Source organism: Thermobia domestica, chromosome 8, assembly GCF_964235325.1.
Source record: "Thermobia domestica chromosome 8, izTheDome1.hap1.1, whole genome shotgun sequence".
NCBI classification, from domain to species: Eukaryota; Metazoa; Arthropoda; class Insecta; order Zygentoma; family Lepismatidae; genus Thermobia; species Thermobia domestica.
In genome coordinates, this window is record NC_137461.1 from 269,423,732 (window position 1) to 269,448,769 (window position 25,038).

A 25,038-nucleotide genomic window follows, 5' to 3' on the forward strand; every position below is an offset into this window, starting at 1 on the left:
TTTATTTTGTAATAACTTACACAAATTTTTACAAAATAAATAAGTTATTACAAAATAAATACAAATAATATTTAAAAAGTAGTTAACAAGGAACACAGATATCATGATAAGTCATCATTTACCGTTGAGTTCATTTTTCTACTCTCTGACTTAACCAAGATTTTTGGGTAATTCAAATTTTGGCCACACTGTCATTTCTATGGATGGCAACACTGATTATTCTTTCGATTCGTATTTTCAGGTGTAGAATAACATTATCTATTATTGTGGTAAGTTATCTTTCATTATCTCTTCTTACTTACGAAAAACAGGCAAAAGAAAAATTGTTAGCTTTTGAAAAATATTTAGTAGTCTGCTCCCTTAAGGCTGTTGCATCTTCTGTTATTACTAAGTATTATTCAGTATTTTATATAAAATACTTTACAAACATTTAAAACTCACTGAACAATATTGTGCTTGCAATAACCCTGCATTATATATATATATATATATATATATAATTTTGCACAAAAAGAGGGTGATTTTTCCAAATTGTAGACGATTTAGGATTTAGATTTCTGGGCTTAGGACCATTTAGTCCGTCAGGTATGAGGGATGACGTCCCTCGGCGAGCACACTATCCGGGAAAAGGGAAGGAAGGAAGCGGCCTGGGACCTATAAGTTAGGTATCACCCCGGCATTTGCCTGGTGAATGAGGAAAACCTCATTTAGGGTGGCTGGCCTGAAAAAGCGTTTTACACTTTTTCGACCGAGTGCCCCCCACCGGGAATCGAACCCGGAATACATGATTCTACTGTTACGAAACTATTCTTGTACATTCATTGAATCTCTTTATTCTGTATATTTACAAATTTTATTCAGAGAAGAAACAAATCGAATCAACGCACTATATAATAATGGAAAAGAATCGTTATCTACACATATAACTATTATACATCTGATAGATACATAGTCACAGCCAAATATCCAGAAGAATTAATATTCTATAATAGATTAATTTTTAAAAAGTGGTGTCTTTGGTTTTAACGCATATTGACAGAAAAAAAAATCATTTTTAACACGTGATACTTAAAAAGTACTGTACCTTAATGTTAACACAATGACTTGGAAGTACACTATCAATACCGAAATACCTGTCATAAAACGAAATGACATATTTTTTTCATCGAATTTGATCTCAAATAATAATATAAATCGGAAACAAATTAATTTATTACTTAAGGACTGGAACTATTTTCAAGCGTTATATACATTTATATATAAAATACAATACAGATAATCATGACAAAAGAGTTGATGTTTCTTTTTTTCTTTCTTCGCAATTCATTTATTTTCATGCTGTGCATATGAGTATTTCATGATCAGAGGTCTCAGAATACTTGGATGTTATTTTTACATCACTTGTGCTATGAATGATTTCAAGCACTATTTTCAAAGTGAAAATAAGTTACCTTTCTTTTCTTTCTTTTTTTTTAAAGCAATTTTCGACTACATGTAGGAATTGTGTTTATCATAATCACGTAGGTTAAATAAAGCTCTTCAAAGGCCTAAGTGGTTAGTTTTATTCTTTCTCAAACTATTTTGTGAACATCTTATATTTCATGAAAATGAAATAAAATGTTTATGTTTACGTCCTACGTCTATACCGTGTAGGCTAAACGAGACGATGATGATGAGAAATGAATGAAATGGTGGAATGAACCAAGTGAGAGGAAACGAGAGAACCCAAGCACACGGTGTGTCTACCACAAAGCTCACTTGGCGCGAGCTGGTATCGAACCAAACAGCCTATGCACTAGAGGTGAGCGCTTACCACTGAACCACCGCGCCCCCTTATATTTTATTTTCCATGCAGGTATTCTTTCAGCTATACTATATGCAAACCGAACTTGAGAAGGTTTGAACTGATACCACACAAAAGCCAAACGATTTGATAAATTGAGGTAAAGACGCTTCGTTCAACTGTGTCAAAATATCATCCACAAATGGCTCTAAATTCAAAGTGAATGTGAAAATATTATCAACAAAAAGGTTCTAACTTCAGAGTGAATGTCAAAATATCATCGACAAAAGTCTTTAAATTTAAACTGAATGGACATAACGGCACATAAGTGTAAAAGAAAGAAAGAAAGACGTATCCACACAATTCATGCCGAGACCTATTTATATCAGAATGAAATCTGTCAATACCAAAATTTTGGAAATTGCGTCAGGACTCAAAAACTGTTTTGTGGATCGGGTTAACAGGCCACCACAACACTGATATACGTTTATACAAACTCGAAAATTTGCAAATTCCACCCTGGTTGGTTGCAAGAGGAAAGAAACATTTTACTATTACTATTATTATTTTAATCTAGACATGAAACTCGTACATGGGGATTCTTTGCTACACAAAATACGGATATCTGATTTACTTGTGCGAATTCTGAAAATCCTCTCCCACATTCAACTAACCAACTCTTTCGTATAAAAGGGGGCGCGGTGGCTCAGTGGTACAGCGTTCACCTCCGGTGCGTGGGGTCCCTGGTTTGATCCCAGCTCGCGCCGTGTCGACTTTGTGGTGGACAAACACCATGCTCGTGGGTTTTCTCGGGGTTCTCCCGTTTCTTCCCACTTTCTTCATTCCATCATTTCACTCATCTCTTATCATCACAGTCTCCTTTAGCCTAACCGGCATAACGTGGGACGTGAAACTTACAGATTTCATTTCATTTTCTTTGGTATAAAAAAACTACCTCCCCGAAGTTCAGTTGTAAACATTCTAGGTGCGCATGCATACGAAAATAGAGGAAACACTTGATAATTAGTGAACATCAAATCCTCTAATGCTGTAAATTCAATGAAATTCAAAGAGTGAGAAGTGGGTTCTGGGCTCGAATTCTAATGGAGGGTTCTCGGTTTACTGTGACGGTGGATTAACCACTATGCTACTCAGGTCTTAACCTGACCAGCCACTCCTGTTCACTCTTTATGTTGGTACTAAGTCTGAATAATAGGAAACCAGCTGTCTGGACAGAGACTGTAAGTTGTGATACAGTCCATTAAAGATCGAAAATATGTGTCTGATATAGGAAAGGACTGGGCAGTATAGTGGTTAGCGCGTCCGGAACCCGTGTTTGATCCTTGATTACTTTTTTCACTTTTTTGAATTTCATTCTGGTACCAACTTCACACCTTGTCTAATGTATACAATACGTCATTACTTTTTATGACAAAATATTTTAAAACACCCTGTATGTATTTATGTACAAAAATAAATCATACTGTTGAAGTACTGAATATTCTAAAACAAGAACTTGGAATATTCTAAAACTGAAAATTACCCAACCAACACACAAGCAACTCTGAAAATAGTTTACATATTTACGCATATACAATAAGAAGCTGATCAACCAGTAGAAAATAAGTTGTAAACATAACTAGCTTACAATACTTCTTTATAATACACACACACACACATACTATTCCATAAAAGATCTTGAATAGATTAGTTTTTATTTGACATGAATGAATTCGAATTTGTGTGGAACTCAATTTATAAGTTGTAGATCTCGTTTATAATTCTGGACACAGAGCAATAAGTAAAGTTTATTTATTTATTGTTGAACAGATTGTCATTCTTACATTTATACCAGGACAGTTAAAAAAGTTCCCGGAATGTTGTTGTAGTGTTGGTATTTATAACGCAATCACAATGAATCTTGAACCGTACGGTCCTTAGGTTGCCTAATTATGAATTTGACTAAGTATGAACAGGTGACAACAGGCTGTGTACGAGAAGTGTAGCTGAACAAAGGAGTGTGTGGTAGTCCGTTGGTGTAATGTCGCAGTTCAAGCAAAAGCGTAAACATTAAGTTCATGTGCAAATTGGGAAAATCTCCAAAGACTTTGATAGCCTTAAAACAGTTTACGGTAATAATACTTTATTAACAGGGTGTCTGCTAAAGTTCCAAAATGAAATTTCGTGACCTTTTCTTTACCAAACCATACAATTTTGTAACATTCTTAAAAGCGAATTTGGGTGCGAATTAGGCCGAATTTTCATGCACGCGATACAAGCGTGCTTTGTTTGCAATTTGATAAGTGTCAAAAGCCGACCACAGACATTTTTGGTGCTGAATTTTGACGTTTTGCACAACAAAATTTTTCAGTCTGTACTTACTTATATTTGGACAGGTTTTAAAAAAAATCGTGACCCAAAAACTAAATTTCTTGACTTTCATGACCGTTTTCTGATTTCGTGACTTTTTCATGACTTTCGTCACCGACAGACACCCTGTTTAAGAAAAAACTGGATTCAAAGGTACCCGTTTCGCCACTGTAGATGATGAAATCAAAATGACGGCTGAACTTCGGAAGACACCAAACGAGGACTTTCGTCTATGTTTTCAGCAATGGCAGGAGTAGTGGAGTAAGTATTTGTGTTCCGAAGATGCCTACTTTGAAGGCGATTAAGGAAATGTCTACTTATATTGCGGGAATAAAGAGCTTCTACAAAATTCAGGGACCTTTTTGACTGCCCTGATATTTTGTAACATTCATCATCAAATTTAGTGTTCTTATCCAGACCAAGGTTACATCAGATGTGGGTATTAGTTTAATGAGGAATCCGAACCTCAATGACAAGTCTTCAACTTCAATCCATCCCCAAGAAAGAATCTTGCGGCTTACTCATAATCAATTTCCACAGAATGTTGTATACAAGTATAGGTGTCATTTACCCCAATGAGATTTCTGGCGTACTTGATACGATTACAATATCATTGTAAGAGTTACGAGGGGGAGTCCCAAAATAAGTTTCCACTAGGAAAGCGAACACTAATGGGAAAACAAGACAGCGGTTGCACGCCCAACACTTCCAGACACAAATGGATATCGTTTGCCTGCGATCCTGCAGATGGCGCCTGCGCAAGGCGGAGACGAGTCCCTCAGTCTTAAAATGGTAACTATGGACAGAAGGCGCATTTTGACGTCGTAGTCAAAGGAGGAGGTGCAAGCGGTTGTCCGCTATGAATGGGTACGTGGCGTATCGGGAGTAGCAATCCATAACCGCCTCGTGGAAGTCTACGGGCCTGATGTAATGTCGAAACAAATGGTGCAAAGATGGTGTCACCAATTCAGTGAGGGGCGGCAGCAAGTGCTGGACACACCGAGACCTGGATGGACATGCACGACCCCTACAGACGAAAATGTCAAGGTACTCTCGGCGGCAGGCGCTTTGGAAGCAATGGTGAAGTCACAGAAACTGTTCGACGCTTCTTCCGTATGCAGAGCCCTGAATTTTTCCTGGAAGGGGTTTTGAAGCTTATAGACCGGTATGACAAATGTCTCAATGTACACTTATGTCCAAAATTATTGTCGCATGTCTATAAATATGTTGTTATAGGAATATAATTTGATAACGAATTCGCCCGATATTTCTTATAATGTTAGTATGTGTATAATCGGAAAAGACATGTATGTAGCAAATTTCATGTCAAAAGAACAGTAAATAAGAACAATAAAATGAAAATAAAACTTTCTTGTCTATTTAGCAACATTTTGTTTTACTCATTCTAATTTTCGTATTTATAATTCTTTTCCTATCAAATTTACCATAAATATACATTTCCCGATTATACACATAGTGTCAGTATTAAAAGTACCCTGAAAAACCATTATCAAATTATATTCTTACAAGAAGACAGTTATAGATATGTGACAATCATTTTGGACATGAGTGTACGTGGTACTTATGTGGAAGAAATAAAGGTACGTCTGATCTTTAATGTCGCATGATATTTTTGGTCTTGCATCCCCACCTCTGTCCACAGTCGCCTGGGAAATTTATTTTCGGACCCCCCCTCGTATATTGAAAATAGAATACAAGAATGTTAACCAATAACCAACTTAATCCTTTATATTTATGTCTGTGAATTACGGTTAAGTGTACATAATGCATATATTACCGCTAAGAAAAAAATCTTGGGACTTGTTCTTTATTAAACATGACAGGTGTCCAATTTTATAAATAGATTAATAATAAAGAAAGAGTACGCCAGAAATCTTATGAGCAATAAATGTATAGTATACACTAGTTCCTCCTGGAAACAACTATATGTTCTGCATTACTAACCCATCTCAAAAAAAGTCATTCAATTTTCTACATATACTTGAACGATATAAAATGTATTTTAATGCTTGCTTTCATAAGAAAACGTGATTTATACCCAACTTACTCTTATTTCATATGAATAAATATTACATTCTCTTCCTTTCTTTTCAAAAAGGATAAATTTGAAAGCCGAAAAGTTTCAATTCTTTCAAATGTTTAAAACAAGTGCAAACTCAGCATTGATTAACAGCGAAACACACAAATATTGAAATCTCAAATCTCTATCTATCATTTAGAGAACATTTTTGTTAGTTCACGTCTGAATTTGTCAGCGTTAATATGATTTAATGTTGCTGATAAGAGAGGCAGTGATATCAAGACAATACAAACAAGCTGTGGAAACAGAACAGTACTCGTAAATCAATTTCGCACATATTTCATGTTTGAACATGTTCCACGAATTTAAAAAGAAATCTATTGAACATCATGAAGACAGACAAGCCACAACCTATTACCTGTCTTAGCCATGTGCAGAGCCGTAGCTAGAGATTTCGGCGCCCCTTACACCCACCTTACCAAGCTTTCTTTTCTTTTTTTTTTTTTTTTTTTTTTTTTTTTCATGTAAGAGAAGCACCTTTTGTTGTTACGCTACGCTGAATTTTTATCAAGCTGCTTGGACAGACCATTGCAACAGTTAAAAACGATCATTATGTGTTCTTTTACAAATAACAGCTTTCAAGAGACTTATTTTAGACTTTTTGTTAAACTTGTCAAAACTACTTTTGCTTGTATACAAATCCACTTGAAGAACAGTTATGGAAATTTACAACTGTTTACAATTTTTCATACTATCGATACGAAATGAAATTTCAATACATTAAGCAACTATGTGCTTTTAAAATGTTCGAACTGGGTAGCACCATTAATTTCCAGTAATAATTATAAACTTTTGTAATTTTATTCTGTATGTGACTACACAAGTAGAACCTATTTTAATTTCAATTCTTTTACGGTAAAAAGATATTTTCTGAAATATAACGGAAATTCAAAAGGAGCCTTCTTTGCGAATTTCTCAATATTGATCGATGAAGGTAAAGAATGTGTTTAATGTTTGTATTTAAAATCCAAAATATAGTTTGGCTACTACATATGTTTTAAATTATAGTAATTACTTAATTTCTTAATGAATACAAGTTTTGAATTTAAGGTTATTATTAATTAACATATTAAAAATACACTAACACACATACATAGTATGTATGTAATAGATAAAAGTATCACACTAAATACGTATGTACAGAAAAAAGTCCTGGGGATACATGTAGTTGATGAAGAAATGATCCCAATAAATTCCTTCAAATTGGAAGCATTTCATATGTCAATGAAAAAAAAAAAAAAAAAAAAATACTGGCAGTGATCAGTGTTTGAAAAAGACAAAATTCGTTGAGTTAATTTCTGACCCCTTAAGCCCCTATTCTATAACTGCTTTAAGTTCGAAAAAGTTATTCCCCCTTGTTTATCTTCACTTTTAATATTCCCGTGCAAACAGCTGCTTGCGCGTCTCTCTTCACTCCTCTCGTTTTCATACCTTCATATATAATGACTGCAGAAATCATACATAATGACACAAATTCGAAAATAAATGCTATATAACTTGTGTATAAAAAACATTTAAAGGGTTGTAACATCCTTATTGATATTTCGTGTCCCACATATTCAATGGGTTTTACTGAGGCATCGAGAGAATCGCTGTTCTACAGATATTTCTACGACTGAATGACAATCTTTCTTGGGGAGGAACACGAGCAAAACTTCTAACAATCAGATTCCTAATTACACATACCTAATCACACATAATTTTTATCACTTTTCGGTTCTAGGGAACAACTGCCGCATCCTAAGAACGTATACTGTATTTCTTTTTTTCTTTCTTTTAAATATTTTACGTTAGAGACAGTAAAATCGCCAAATAAATGTATTTAAAAAGAAAAGAGGGTAATAATCTTCCAAACCTTAGAAGCCTTCGTGGGTAGTATAGAAAATTGACCTAATAGCCCTCTCCCACTACATGGTAGTGAAACACATATTTTCTCCGAAATCCGGTGTTGCCAAGAAATTCGAACTGTTTGATAGTTCTCGGCCAATATAGGAAATGAGTAAAAGCTGATCTTCTCTGTCACTTAAGAAGGGAATGCAATGTCTTAAAATGTCTTGGAAAAAAAACGTCTGGAAACTTGAATGGTCTGTGTTGTTTTGTTATTTGACACTTTTAGCAGAAAATCTTTCTTCTTCCGTTGAGAAGGAATGAACCATATGCAAGGAATTGATCAATGTGTTCATTTTCGGAGCATCTACCTTTCGTTGGCGAGGAAGGGGGGCGGGGGAAGAAAGGAAAAGCACAGTGGCCTCCCAAACTCACATGTGTAAGTCATTAATCACAGTTAAAAAAGGAAAAAAAAAAAAAAAAAGACAACGTCTTTGGATACACGTTAAGTTACAATGTCACTGGTAAGAGAATACAAATGTTAGGATAGTTCTGAATATCAACCATGCGAGAACTATAGGTACCTTAATTTCACTTAAATCTTAATTAAAACCTCCAAATGGATTATCTGAATTCATTGGCTTGTAATAAAGTTCCGTATTTAATTTAATTTCAGCTGTTGGTTAAAACTACACTAATTTAAAAGAACGCAAAAAATAGAGGAAAAAAAAAGTGTTACTGCAAATATTACTGCCTCTTCAAAAGTCTACTCTTTAACGAAACTCTTCCACACTGACAAATTAAGGTAACAGAAATAAATACCATATTTACGCGATTCTAAGACGCACTTTTTTATCGATTTTTTCCCCCTACAAAATCAAGGTACATCCTAGATTTGAGTTATGCAAATTTAGGCCAGATTAGATGGAGTTTTGCCAAAAATTGCTGATCTCGTAAGTCACAATTCTGTAAAGAATGTACATTATGTGTGTATTTGGCCATCAAAAGTGGAAAAATTAGAAAAGAAGGTGATGCCGATGAGGAAACAGATGATGAGCAGCAGTAACGTGTCAAGTGTTGTTTCTACGAGTGTAAGTGCAAAACAGAAGAAGAAAAAAAACAGGTTTAAATAATTGCTGGATAATTATTTGTTTGTGTGTGTGTGTGTACATACTGGTATAATATGATAATATGATACTCATAATGGATTGCTATAAAATTGACGCAAGCAAGTGTTGAATTGTAATTACATTAGGAAAAATGTACCAGGAGATGCACATGAATATACCGTAAATTCCAGCAGTAAGTTCAATGCTTCTTTATTTTCTCATAACATCATTTGCTTTCCCATATTTTTTTCGTTCTTTAAAATCAATGCAGTGTAGGTCTTTTCATTTTCGCCATTTCTTACATTAATTTTTCCTTCAAAAATTGGAAGTGCGTCTTACATTTCAGGGCGTCTGAAATTGGCGTAAATATAATACTTTGCAATCTTCTTTCACTGTTTTACTTCATTTCGTCTTTAGACACAGGTACAAGTGACAAGTACTTTACAGTCTACTTTTACTGTTTGCCTTCATTTTACATCTTTCGCTACAGCTAACAGAGACACGTCCTTTACAATCTACTTTCAAGGTTTTTGCCTTCACTTCATCCTTCGACACAACTAATAACAAGTACTTTACAATTTACGAGTACTTTCACTGTTTGCTTTCATTTTATCCTTCGATACACAGATAAAAGAGACACGTCCTTTACAACCTACCTTCACTGTTTGCCTTCATTTCATTTTTCGATAACTTCATAACATTAATTTACCTTTTCCAGTCTTGCATCTCATGCATAACAATAAGCGTAATCCAACTCCATACTTAGCATTTGTTACATTCAATTACAAATTTCACAACTGAATTCGAAAGAAATGAGTGGAACTTGAAAAAGTACTGAAATATTGAACATAGACATCATAAATTAAAAAACAAACAATAATACATTAACAATACCAAATTCTGGCATTATCGGTACAGCAAATAGCTTGAATACTACAAAAATAATATTATAGACTATGTTTGCTTCTCACTCTCTCTCTCTGTTGTGCCACTAGTAAAAATTCCAAAGAAGAAGAAAAATTATAAATACACCTATTCACACAGTCTTGTCAATAGAAATGAGGCCACTGGTTTTTTTCTGTTCTTCCATCATTAGCTTCAGGTACAATGAACTTGCACGTATGCAGCTATGCAAAACACAACATTCGTGGATGGCAACTCTTGAGAACATACGGGAACTGGCTTTTGGTATTTTACTGAACACTAGACCACAGATGAAGGTAACTGCCCCAACCTCGGGCATTTCCTTGCACATCTGGACCACCTGAAACACACATAATCGTATCATATATTAATACTTCTTTAAATGAGTTCACTTTCATTATTAGATTAAATTTTGACGCTTTTCGTTATACACTTCATCAATTCCTTCAAGGTTCTGTTAATAGTTAACAAGGAATAATAATAACACATGGAAAAGATACGAAATGTGGCATATTTATAATAATTTGTAAACCACTCGTATTTACTGTGTCCACCATTTAAGTACTATTAGCTGTACTATTTTGATGTTGGAACTGCGGTGGATCAGTGGTAGAGCGTTCACTTCTCGTGCATGGAGTCCTTGGTACGATCCCAGTCCGCGCCAAGTGAGCTTTGTGCTGGACAAACACCGTGTGCGTGGGGTTTCCTCGAAGTTCACCCGTTTCCTCTCAATTTCTTCATTCCACCATTTCATTCATTTCTTATCATCCCCGTCTCCTTTCGCCTAGCCGGCATAACCGTGGGACATAAAATTGAAAGCTTTCATTTTTTATTTTAATGTTCCACGACATCTGCTTCAGCACAGCTGGGCAACTCATATACAATCATCTCACTTAGAATTTCATCTTATATTATTCTATGTGCACGATAAAAAATGTCAAAACTTCTTAACGTGATAATGTAAATTTCTTGCACCTGAACATTCTTATGAAAATCTTGTTGCTACGTTGTTCGAAACATTTAAACAATTTGATGCTATATATTAATGAAAGAAGGGAACAACCGGTTTAAACTTATTTTTACACACCAAATCCTCTGTAGGAGCGAATTCAATAACTTAGAAAGAGTGAAAAAGTGCTTTGACTGGACCGGGACTCGAACCAGGCGTCTCCGGCATACTGTGGCGATGCGTTAACCACTACGCCACGCAGTCCACTTCCCAGAACAGCCAAATACTCTGAGGAAGTATTTCCTCAGAAAATACAGTAGTGTGCTTGTATGCATTAGTTGCTAGAGAATACAACAGAGAATAAACTTACCAATTACCATTAAACGAAGGAAAAGTACGTACTTTATGAAGGTATAGAGTCTTTACTATACATGAAAGTGAACATTAATTAATACACACTGTCCAGTAGACTTCAGAAAAATACCAGCAATAACCTTGAACGGGTATGTGCACGGGATGTTTTTGCCTTGCTAGGGTGTGGCCGAGTTATCCGGACTACTAGATTATCGAGTGCCGAGTTTTAGGGACTCTATTAGATACAGTAAATAAAAGAGTACATTTACAAATTTTTACATGGAGTACATGCTGATAATATTGTCCAACGTAACGATTTATTTTACTTTTCGAACCGACATTCCAATTGTTTTATTCTTTGCGGTCATCAACAGAGTTTTGCTAGGAAAATATGCTTTCTAGCAGACTAATTTTTGGTAATAGAAACTTGTTATTTAAACTCAGAATGTGAAGTAGTGCTTTAATAATCTTCTGCAATGTACAGTCATGTCCAAAATTACTGTCGCATATCTGTAACTGTCTTGTTGTGGGAATATAACTTGAGAATAATTTTGCAGGGTACTTTTAATACTGTTAGTATGCGTATAATCGAGAAATGTATATTTGTGGTAAATTTCAAAGGAAAAGAATTATAAATACGAAAATTACAATGAGTAAAACAAAATGTTGCTGAATGGACAAGAAAAGTTTTTTTTTTCGTTATATTGTTCTTATTTACTGCCCTTTTGACATGAAACTTACCACGTACATGTCTTTGCCGATTATACACATACTAACATTATAAGAAATACTGGCCGAAATCGTTATCAAATTATATTCCTACAACAATATATTTACAGACATGCGACAATCATTTTGGACATGACTGTACGTAAGTTATTGAGAATGCAGTCGTTTATAGAACACATAAATGTATAACTGTGTATTTTTTTTTTTTTAAATAAAAGAATAAAAAATACCTTTCCTAGCAAAACTTTGATAATGGTCAAAGTACACAGTTAGGAATAAATAAATGACTTAAAGCTTACAAGTTCCAATGAAGAACAATTGCCAATTTTGAAAAGATAATAACTTCGTACTTATGAAATGCTATTAACAAAGCGGGAATAGACTAAAAATCCTATCAACCGTCGTTTACTGTTTTCTGAGCATCATGAACCCACTGACTTCCGTTAGTCAAACGTCTAATGTACTGCTGCCATTTTGTACGATTCTGTTTTCCTTAAAGCACTCTGAAAAGAGAAGCCAGCGTTCTTGAAACGAAAGTTTTAGTTTTACGTTCCACGCTTAGTTCCTTGAGATAAGAAGACGGATGATTAATGAAAGTGAATGATCATGAAATAATTGGTTGACTAATAATGTGAGAACTAATTAATCATTGGCATGACAGCTCTTATGAGCTTGAGCCGCTCCAACGCCATCTGTTAGCGAGCAGCTTAACTACATCCAGTCTAGCGACGAACACACGTGGTCAGCGCGCTGCAACGCCCTCTAGACCTAGTAGCCGTCACGTCTTTTATTCACGTGACTCCCCAGTTTGCCTCACGACGGCGAAAATTGGGGAGCACCGGCTGGGAATCGAACCCGGGACTACGTGGACAATTGTCCAACGACCTTAACCACTAGATTATGGTGTTTCCTGATAATGTGGAAAGATATGAGAAAACTCACTGACACCATATTGTCCAACACAAACTTACGTAGCCGGGTATCGAATCAAGAGTGTTTAACGCACAGCCACAACACGAGTAAGCAGCTTATCTTTCTAAACTTACAACATTCCTATCACCTTTGTGCTATTCTCAAAAATTCAAAGTAATTGTTAAGAGGTTCAATTAAGAATACAACACATCGAAGGGATGACCCTCTTGGTAAATAAAATTGTGAACTACATCTTGCATAATTTTGTAGTTCATTCATCAATTCTTTATGCTCAATTTGTAACAGAAACTTAAAATTGTCATAGGGTACATAGGGGACAATTGCAACCATAAACTTATTATTTTACGTTACAATAATGATATGGTACTAATCATTAGTCATTATTTCAGCCATTATTTCAATATTTCGCGTTAAAATTCCGATATGCTACTATTCATTATTTATTATTTTAGCCACGCACGTTAAAGTTCTGATACGGTATTATTCATTATTTACAACTTGACTCATTTCATATATCAATAATACAATTACCAAAATAAAAAGTAACGGGAAAAAATGTATAATAGAGCACTGGATATACAGGAAAATGCTTAATTAATAAAAACCAACTGCAGGAATGGCGAAAGTAGTTAAGCACGAATCACGTAAATTAAGGTGATCCGAGGAAAGCTACATTCCTTATCCTTCTCCCTTTTCATTAAAGCTTATTTTCTTTTTTCTCTTCTGTTATCCAATTGAACCAAGGAAAGCGATCATTTTTCTCTATATATACAGGCGTGGATCTAAGGAGGGGGGCTTTAGGGGTTATAAAAATGAAATGAAATCTTTGAGTTTTACGTCCCACGATTATGCCGGTTAGGCTAAAGGAGACGGTGATGATGAGGAATGAATGAAATGGCGGAATGAAGATAGTGGGAGGAAGCGGGAGAACCCCGAGGAAACCCACGCACACGGTGTTTGTCCACGACAAAGTTCACTTGGCGGGGACTGGGATCGAACACGGGACTCCAATAACCAGAGGTGAACGCTCTACCACAGAGCCACGGCGGCCCCATATAGGGGTTATAGCCCCCCTCCTTGACGCTCAGGTATACACTGGATAAAATGAGCTTAAATCCAGCTTTACACTGGATAAAGCTGCAAACTATGGTTTAGCCCCTCCCTAATTTTCGTATCGGAATAGAATGGGGGTACTGTTAGTAACAAAATGCACATGGATATTTTGTGACTATACCAAAGATTATTCCTGTAATAAAGTGCAACATCAGCAATGGATGGTTGAGTTTCCAGCTTCTACTAAAATGAACACGCAATAAAGTGTTCTAACTGTTAACTTTTAGAATATAAACTCTGGCAGTTGGTTATAGTTTTGTGTAAAATTTATTTTAACTAAGGGGTGCGGTGGGTCAGTGGTAGAGCGTTCACCTCTGGTGCATGGAGTTCTTGGTTTAATCCCAGCTTGCGCCAAGTGAGCTTTGTGGTGGACAAACACCGTGTGCGTGGGGTTTTCTCGGGGTTCTCCCGTTTCCTCCCACTTTCTTCAATTTCACCATTTCATTCATTTCTCATCATCACCGTCTTATTCAGCCTAGCCGGCATTAAAAAAAATACTTTAACCAATAGTCTTTATTATTTCAGCACACAAACTTGGATACAATAGTATCTGTAGTTTTATTGATATTTAGAAAAGAAAATTAAAACAGAATAACGAAATATGAAAACAATATGTTTAAATTTTCACAGAACGAGAACAAAGCGCATTGTACCACTCAATTTAATTTTTAACAATAGTTCAATTATTGCGGTTAATAACAATTGTGGCTCGGCAGAAACATGTTTGCCTAGCAACAGGAAGTTCATGAATACAAACCAGGGTCCAACAATTCTCAATGAAGTTCCTGCGGAGGTTTTCTTACAGCTGCCAGGTAAATGTCTAGATAGTTAATTCTCTAGTGAAATATTTCAAGTATTTTATATTTTAATTTTTTTTAATCAATAACATTTGTGGGGGAAAATATGTTAAATGTGGATACAGTTAAATGCATACAACCATTTAACATCTTACATTTGTTTGAAATATGAACCATTTCATCAACGGTACTCTGATATATGACAGTCTTGCATAAAGAGTTGGAATGTTATTGTAAAAATGAAATGAAATCTAAGCTATGGTAGCTAGGCTAAAGGAGACGGTGATGGTGAGAAATGAATGGAATGGTGGAATGAAGAAAGTGGGAGAAAACAGGAGAACTCCGAGAAAACCCACAACCACGGTGTTTGTCCACCACAAAGTCCACATGGCGCGAGCTGGGATCGAACCAGGGACCCCAAGTACCGGAGTGGAATGTTATTGTATTCAGTTTATCTATTTTTGGTGCGGTTAGCTTGTCTATTTTCACCCGTGTAACATGGGTTCCTGCCACTACGGCATGGCGCATCCTCAGGTTGTGGGTCAAGGTAGACAGAGGTTAGCTGTAAATATGGTGAATACGCAGTCGTGGACAGACACGGGGTGGTCCTTCAGCTTGGGAGTTTCGCGTGAACCTCATTCTGTAAAAAAAGAAACACGTTCAGAAACATTCAGAGAAGCCTCAGACTAGGACTGATAATTTGGCACGACCTCAGGAAAGTTAAATGGACATGCGATTTGCAACATCGAATATAATAAGTTTTTATAGGCACGCGCATTAAAATCCGTAACAAGTGAATTAGAGAGATATAGGATGGACCTGGTAGAAGTCCAGGAAGATACATGGGAAAGAAAGAGAGCGCTGCAGACCGGTAACTTTACATTTTTTTTGGAGGGGGGGGGGGAGATATAAGAATCACCAACTAGGAACTGGATTTTTCTTTTACAAACGAATATGATCAGCAATTAAACGTGTTGAATTTGTTAATGATAGAGTCTCTCTTTTATTACTCTTACGGGTCAGTGGTGCGATAATACTGTTCTAAATGTACTACTATGAGCAAAATAAATGACGCGTCTCTTTATTTTGAAGTTTTTTTGAAAATATCTCCGTTTTCTTTATATGTTCGAAATTTTGGAAGGTTTCCCCAGCAGGACAGGTTAATAACAATCCCGTTTTTAATATTTGTGTTAGATATTAACTTAAAATAAAGAAATTAGAAGCAAAAAACATTAAATCGACAGAAATCTCGAGAATTACCAACTCTGCTAAAGTGGGAAATTTTCAAGAACGCGAGGGAATTCTGCAGTTCAACACGAAGCAGCGACATCTATGTCATTGAGAGAAGCGTGGATTAGATCTACAAACGAAAATTTTAACGAAATATTTCTAGTATGTCTTATTATATGCATTATCAGCGAACTCCAAATATATGAATCTATGCTAAGTATTAACGTATAGATAGTGCAAATAGTGGAAATTACCTATGGAAAAAGACGAATTGTTAGCGTAATCGTAATGAAAAATCGTCTTTACTGTAGAACAGGTTCAGCTTACGTAAGAAAGCAAATAGCTCAGTTACTTAAAACAACGAGTTTGTATACCGAAGGTAGACGGTTCAAATCCCGTGGAAGTACTGTTGTCATTTTTATCACTTAGGTTATTTTATTTATTTTTTATTTGGGAAAGAATCAAATTGTAACATATGTGTAAAACTCATGACGATACCAAAAAAAAAAAAAAAATATCGTCGCATTTGCATTAGTGTGTCTAATTTTTGTTTGCAAACAGATTCGTAATTATTTCTCCTGTGCTCACTGATGCATAACGAATGTTTTCCAGTAAATGTTAATTCTAATTTGGAGAATTTTATAGTTTCACAATGTTTCTCACTACATAGTATTCTATCTATGTGTTTGGATATTTTGATAAGATTTCCCTATTAAATGTTTAATTTTCTCTATAAATATTTGTTTTAAATTGAAATTGTTTTGAATTTACTACATAAGCAAAGTTGCCCAAAGGAGGAGAGCTCAAGTAATAGATATTCTACGTAAAAGCAACCTATTGTAGAATGATGATGCTTCTTACCTTCAGCACACAATCTTAACGTTAGAGAGTCAGAGAGAGAAAAATCCTGTTTTTCCTCCCCTATGATCACTCATCTTAAAGCTCTACCTATAATGATTCGTGTCACATAATTTCGGCTCTCCAAAGACATTCATACTTATTATTATTATTATTATTATTATTATTATTATTATTATTATTATTATTATTATTATTATTCCTGAATATGCCACCCTTACATAATGTTGTAACTTTAGACATCTTAGTTTAAAGTGCTTTTTTTAGTAATAATTTGAGCAACCACGTCACAAAATTTAAAATGTATGAGGGATCACGACGTTTTATTTCCCCTCCTCTCTTTTCAGCACCCTCCAACAGAAGGTAATTTCTGAGAAGCAGGGCAGACAAAATGAATAAGAAATATATTTAGAGCATCCTTTCCTCCTTCGTGAATGTAATATCACGTAGCATTTTTTATTCTACTGAAGACGACCCTAGGCCGTTATGGTTAGGTAACAAAAGAAATACCTAATATATTTATAGCGCCCCCCTAAACTGTAATATTACCTATTCTTTATTTGTTCGAGGCTTCCCTACACAACCAAGGGTGACAAAAAGAATAGGAAAAGTGTCTAAAGATTACAAAAGACTTTATATTTTGTCAGAAACAAGGCAGTATATACACAACATTGCTTTCGTTAACAAATGTTACACCCTTGAGTCGCTTATAAAATTAGGCAGAATAACTTTTGCCGATCATTGTTCTAGAGGGATTTGTCCAGTATGGTTTGGTGTCGAGCTAATAACGATGAGTATGTTTATTTACATCACTCTTAAAGAAATAGCAAACTTTCTGAAAGGAACTTACTTAGGAAACAGATCTTCCTTCTACTTAGCCAGAGCCCACTCTGAAAAATTGCATCTGACGTTCTGAGTGAAAGTTCTATGGGACTATTAGAAAAATATATTCCCGTTTTCACGCTGATGGTAGAATTTCTTAAACAGTTATTGAATTACGTTCGAAGGGTAGGCGTAAATAGCGCCCCTGCAACAATGTGGCGTGGGGACCGCACAAGCTGCAAGGCCAAAAAATATACAGAAAGTACGCAGGGGCGGAGCAGGCCAAATTTTCACACGGGCAAAGTGACTTTTTGGCGTCCTTCCCCTAGTAGTAGCCTATATTTTACATTTTATCATAGTGTTTTTAATAGTTTAAACCAGGAGCGTCATTTCAGATTTTACTTTGGGGGGGGGGGGGCAAGACCTCTTGATATAAGTAAAATTTCGCGTTTTTCACTGATTTACTACTATTCTAATGATAAAATCTATATACATCTCAAACTTAGGGGGGCAAATGCCCCTCCCTGCCCTCCCTAAATGACGCCCCTGTTTTAAACCCATTTTCAAAAATAAATCCATTACCTAGGAAAACTTCACAAAGAATATGGCCCGCTATAAACAATACCAACTTCACCCCCCCTGGTCTAGTGGCTAGCACGCCTGTCTTCTGTGGTACCAGGTCCAATTCCCGGTGGATTACTGTTGAATGATAAAAGTGGTTCGGATTCCACTATAATTAGTATCCACATCTCCCTTGCCCATTAAGGCATAACCGTGGAACGCTAAACTCAAGCAAACAAACAAACAATACTTAATTCCCGGCACTCTTTATTCTACATGCCATCTCTCAATTTTTCGATACAGCCCCCTTAGTACTATGAAACTCTTTTCTTCCATAGTGAAATGGAAAAAGATCATATAATTGCCACTACTATACAAGAATATAAACCAAAAACGTCAGTAGAAAGCACATTATAAAATTTACTTTTTGAGGCTCGTTTTGGTGCCCCTCTTTCTCTGGCGCCCCGGGCAGTCGCCCGGCCTTTAGTCCGCCCTTGAAAGTACGGACGCATAACTAAGGACTGCGGAGGAAAGGTTAACCTTCATGTTATGCCACTGGTTTGACGTGTTTGAAATGTTCAGTAAGTGATCGGTTAGTGAGATAATTTCGACGGTTACTGATGTTTAAAGTTTAGCTAAGACAAAGCTACCTAATTAAATACATTTGATATCGCGATGTCACAATTTGATTTTTCCTCACATAAAATAGATAAAAACAATAGTAATAAAAACCCTTACTCGTACTGGGCTCCTATCTAACTAACAACCTAATTCTTACAGACTAGTTGCTCTGACCAACTGAGTTTCGATTTCTTACGCGAAAGAAGTCTGTTATATTAAGAGGCATGCTTTTTATTATCAAAACTGTTCGAAGTAATACGAATATGGCTTAAGAACAGAGACGGGACTGAATTACCACTCGATTGACCTTGAGGGCAAATCACCAAAGCGTAGCTATAAACGTAAGTTCAGCATGCATTTCTCTGGAGTTGTGTTCAGTATTCCTATCTGCCAGTCATGCTTGTTCGTAGGAGTAATATGTTACAAACCTAACCTTTCGATAAAGCACAATGACAGAGAATCAGAGGAAAGGAATTCTTGCCATTGTGAACGTGGGATACCACCATGTGCAATAAAACTGACGCGTCTCCTTGAAGTGATATTTCATCGAAAATAACTCGTTTTCCTTTATATAGTCTATCCGAAGTTTTTGAGGGTTTCAAAATGAGGAAATGTTACTGACAAACAAGGAAGCATTTAGGGGTGGGTCCAGGGGGTCCGGACCCCCTCTGAAACCCCAACTTTTCTGTAAATTTAGCCTAATTTTGGGGACTATCTTTTAAAATTTTATTATAATTTATCCTAATATTGAAGTCGGACCCCTCCCGAAATAAATTACTGCATACGTGTCTCTGACAATTTTCAATATATTCGTTAAATAATAAAGTAAAATAACTAAATTAGGAGCAAAAAGCTTTAACACGGGCTAACTTTTGTCCACTGCCAATATTGCTAGAAGGGATATTAATAGCAAAAACTGCTAGTCAATGCTAAACCTTGGAACGTCATCCCGAACAACAAGTCTATTATTGAGAACTACATATGAAACATGTTATTAAAACTTATCCAGCTTTTATTTGGCATGAAATTATTATATACACGAAGTGCACTCTCCTAAAATGTGTATCTAAACATTGCTCTACGTATCTACGAAGCAATGAAAATTTTTTATCGAAATATATGAGCAGGAAACTCTTAACAGCCAGCCATTTTATTTAAATCGTAATAAACCCTGTAATCGTACGTTAACGTGAGGACAAAGCTTGGTCCATTGGTAAATTGTTTGAAGAATAAAAACTCAATGTTCGTAGGTTCGAATCTATCCAGTCACCACAACATTTTATTCTTATGTGTAACGATGAAATAAGAAAAAAATGTATAACCGTTAAGACAAAACTTCAACCAAGTCTGAAGAGAACAATACTAAAATAGTAACACAATTACGTCAACCAAAAATTATTTCATGTAGCGTTTGGACGAAATTACAGCTGTTAACAATTGCAGAAATAAAAACAGGCTGATAGCTGTAATGCAGTCTAGACTTCTGAATGCATTTACTTCCTGAAAACTTCCGTCTCGTCATTGGTATGCCGTTAATCATTGTAAAACCTTTCAATTGGAAGTGAAATGACACAAACTAAAACAGTTTTAAATCAATAAATGTCTATGTGTAAAAGTAGGTGTCTTTTATATGTAGTTCTGAGTTCCTTTTACTTTGAAGTGACAAATGAGAGAAGAAAGTATGGTGTTCGAAAAAAAATCAAATTTGAGATTTCAACGAATTTACACGTATTATAGCCCCTAACACCGAAAAAGTTATTTTTCGATACATGTCTATCTGTTCGTCCGTCCGTTCGCTACACTTTGCTGTGCACTCGCCTAGAGGCCATACCGTTCAACTTATCTGCACCAAATTTTAGTTTAAGATTTTCATAGTATTTCCTATAGTTTTTTTTATTTCCCTCCTACTCCCAAAACAAGGGTAGTTTCCTGTACGATGAAAATAGAAAACAGATATTTTCTCATAACTGGCTCTAACGATCTTGTTTTCTTTCTTTTTTTATAAATCAATATTTAATTAGCAACCCTATTTTGTGGTATAAGGCATTTATCTGAGAAAAATCTACAAGGGGTAGTTTATACTAAGGGGGTGAGTTTTTTCTCAGTGATTTTCTCAAAATGGACTCAAATGTTTTCGTTCATATTTCATAAATAAAGATTTCATTAATAACTTATCAATATGGCATAACTCGTTTGTCCTAAAAAATGCGAGGGGTAGTTTATTCTTGGTGGAGTGTTGTCTGGGCGATTTTCTCAAAAACGATTCAAAAGAGTTTATTCATATTTCAAAAATAAATATTTCGTTAATAACTGAACAATATGGCAAAACTCGTTTGTCCTGAAAAAATATGCGAGGGGTAGTTTACTCTTGGGGGTGTTTTTCCTCCACGGTTTTCTCAAAACTGAGTCAAGCAATTTGGTTCGTACTCAGAAATAAATATTTCATTAAAAACCTAGTAATATGGAATAACTCGCTTACCCTGAAAGAATCCTCAAGAGAGAGTTTATTCGGGGAGTTATTTTTCCCTCACGATTTTCTCAAAAATTACTCGGACAATTTTATTGATAATTCATAAATAAGTATTTCATTAATAACCCTATATTTTAGTATAAGTCATTTCTATGAAAAGCAATTACAACGGATAGTTTATTTTTGGGGTCAAGGTTATTTCCCCGACAATTTTCTCGAACGACAGGCGATTTTGTTCAAATTTCGCAAATAAATATTTCATTAATAACCAAAAGTATATCTTAACTCATTGTTCGAAACAATTCACAAGAGCTAGGTTACTCCTGACGTGTTCTTTTTGAACGACTTTCCCAAAGTGACTCATTTGATTTTTTTCATATTTCATAAACAATGATTGCATTAATTGGTCTATTATATGTCTAATGAAAATGTGCTCAAAGTGTGAGTTAGTTTTGTAGTGTGAATTTTCTTCAATCGAAGTTTTTTATTCGATACTCTGACATTCGATGTATTTGAATAATACGATAATTTTATTCGTATTATCCAAATACACACTTCAGTAACAACTGCGGCCTAACACAGTTACGAAATTGAATTGAAAAAGTTTAGTGCGGTGGCCCTGTAATTGAATATTTTTTGAGAAACTCCCTAGCTTTTTGTGGTAAACTCAGGCTTTTCTTTTTCGAGCGACAAAAGAGAGAAGAAAATATAGTGATTGTGAAAATAATATCAAATTCAGATTTCAACGGATTTACATGCTTCATGGCGTCTACATACCGAAAATGTGACTTTTCGACACCCGTCCTTCCGGTCCGTCCGTTCGGCACACTTTTATATGCACTCGCCTAGAGGCCATACCGTTCAACTTATCTACACCAAATTTTAAACTTAGGGTTTACTTAGTATTCTTACAGGAGCTTTTCCATTTTTTCCTACCACCTAAAATAAGTGTGGTTTACAAACAGCCGAATATCGAAAAACGCTATTTTCTCAAAAATGGTTTTAACAATTTTGTTTATTTTTCATTAATCAATATTTAATTAACAATCCTATATTGCAATATCAGATATTTCTCTTAGAAAAATTTACGAGGGTTAGTTTATTCTTGGAGGTGACTTTTTCTCGACAATTTTCTCAGAAAAGACTCTGGCGAATTTTGTACACACTTCATAAATAAATATTTGACCTTACAACATGGTATAAGTCAATTGACCTGAAAAATATATGAGTAGTAGTTTATTCTTGGACTTAAATTTATTCCCAGTGAGTTTCTCAAACACGACCAGTTGGCAACCCTGTATCTCGACAATGAAGCTGAATTCGAAAACTGCAAGAGGACCATTTGTCTCCTTTTGATGTCACGAATTTGATGTCACGAATCACCTCCCAAAGTTTGTGGACATCTTTCAGGTTCACCCTTAATGAAGCTTCTTTTCGAAAAGTTAACTATTAACTTTAGGCATTGTTTATCTTTTTTTAAATCACAAATGTCATTATTAATTTTAAGGCAGAGAACTACTTCTGAGAGAATAGATCTTGAAAAATAATTTTAAAACTTAGACTTTTGTTTTCGAGACATTCCAGACAAGACGAGACATTTTACAAGCTATCTCGTGTCCAAAACATTTGCCTCGTATTATCTTGGATGTCACAAAGCGCGTCTTGTCTCTTTCTCGAGACATGTCTTATCTCGTGCGCATTCGTTAACACTTGGAAAGGATTATCTTTCTACTCAAAGCATTGTTTTTATAATGGTTGCATATTTATGATAATTGCTGTCCACATAAATTACAGTCCTTTCAGTTGAATTAATTATTATTATTATTGAAATTGCAATATCTAGTTTAACGTTGGACGATTATGCACCTACGCTAAGGGAGAATGATGATGAATGAAATGGTGAAATGAAGAAAGTGGGAGGAAAATGGAAAATCTCAAGAAAACACATACCCATGCACACGGTATTTGTCCACCTCAAATTTCACTTGGCACGAAGTGGAATCGAGCCACGGACCCCCTGCACCAAAGGACCCTGCAATGCTTTATTATTATTAATAATAATAATAATAATAATAATAATAATAATAATAATAATAATAATTGAAGCGAGCTTAACGAGTTTCAACCGTACGACTCAACCAACGTTTGGGTGCCTGTTCGTGCGTCTGCTCCTCTCATAAAAGACATTTCATTTTAATGAAACTAGTAAATGCCTTCTTTTAGCTCTGCGAAGTAACTATTGCTTGGAATATGAATCTGCAAAACATAAGAGGTAAAATTAACCAAATGGTGCAAGTTTCCACTTATATATACAAAACAATTTTGCAATATCAACTACGTGAATCTTGTCCCATAAAGAAGCCGAAACCCCTACACCGAAGAGCCCTCCGAGATTTGATCATTGTCCACACGGACTGAAATTGTCATTTGAAGCCAAGACTTTAATACGAAGCCAATAATTTCTTTAAAATAGACGGAAAATTCGGAAGTTATAAGCATTTTCATATTTTTGCCTTTTCCCATAAGGGAGCCGTAGCCCCCTATACTGAAGAGCCCCCCCCCCCCCCCCGGAGATTTGATCATTGTCCACTCGGACTGAATTTGTCATTTGGAACCAACACTTTAATACGAAGCAAAATATTTTTTTAAAATAGACGAAAAATTCGAAAGTTATAAATATGTTAATAATTTTGCCTTTTCTCATAAGGGGGCCGTATTAGCCTACACTGAAGAGCCCCACGAGATTTGATCATTGACCACTTGGACTGAAATTCTCATTTGAAACCAAAACTTTAATATGAAGCCAAAAATTAAACTTTTACATCAATTTAAACTGACTGGGTTCCGGTTCCCCCCACTATTGTTTAGTTTAGTTAAGTGGTAATTTGTGACAGCTTCACATCATCAAAAGAATGTTTCACTTCCCCTCCCCTCCCCAGGAGTTGGTGCTGGATCCACCACTGGAATCAATAGACACTCTTCCTATTATTTTTGTCATCCTTGATTGTGTAGGGGCTCCCTCGTACAAATAAAGAAGCGGTAATATTACAATCAAGGGGCGCTATATATTAGGTATTTTTTTTAGTTACCTACCCCTAACCGCACAGGGTCATCTTTCGTAGAATAAAAAATATTACGTGATATTCCAATCATGAAAGGGGAGAGGATGCTGTAAATATATTTCTTATTCATTTTGTCTGTCCTGCTTATCAAAAATTACTTTCTGTTGGAAGGGTACTGAAATGAGAGGGGCAAAATAAAAAGTCGTACCCCCTCCTACATGGTTGCTCAAATAAGTACAGAAGAAAGCATTTTAAACTAAGATATTTAAGATTTAAACTAGGAAACTAAGATATCCTTACATTATGTAAGGATGGCATATTCAGGATTATTATTATTATTATTATTATTATTATTATTATTATTATTATTTGAATATTTTTGGAGCGTAATTTTTATTTGACGGGAGCTTAAAGTTTATGAGTAA

General features: G+C 35.4%; 1 protein-coding gene across 1 annotated transcript in view; it reads right to left on the minus strand.

The window, feature by feature from the left end:
• Nucleotides 1-1,322: 1,322 nt before the first annotated feature.
• LOC145693619 (uncharacterized) overlaps nt 1,323-25,038 on the minus strand; it is a 127,869-nt gene continuing 104,153 nt past the window's right edge. The window contains exon 19 of the mRNA XM_081769774.1: nt 1,323-10,454. Coding sequence (XP_081625900.1) covers nt 10,384-10,454 — 71 coding nt within the window. The 3' untranslated portion in view covers nt 1,323-10,383. The remainder of the gene's footprint in view (nt 10,455-25,038) is intronic.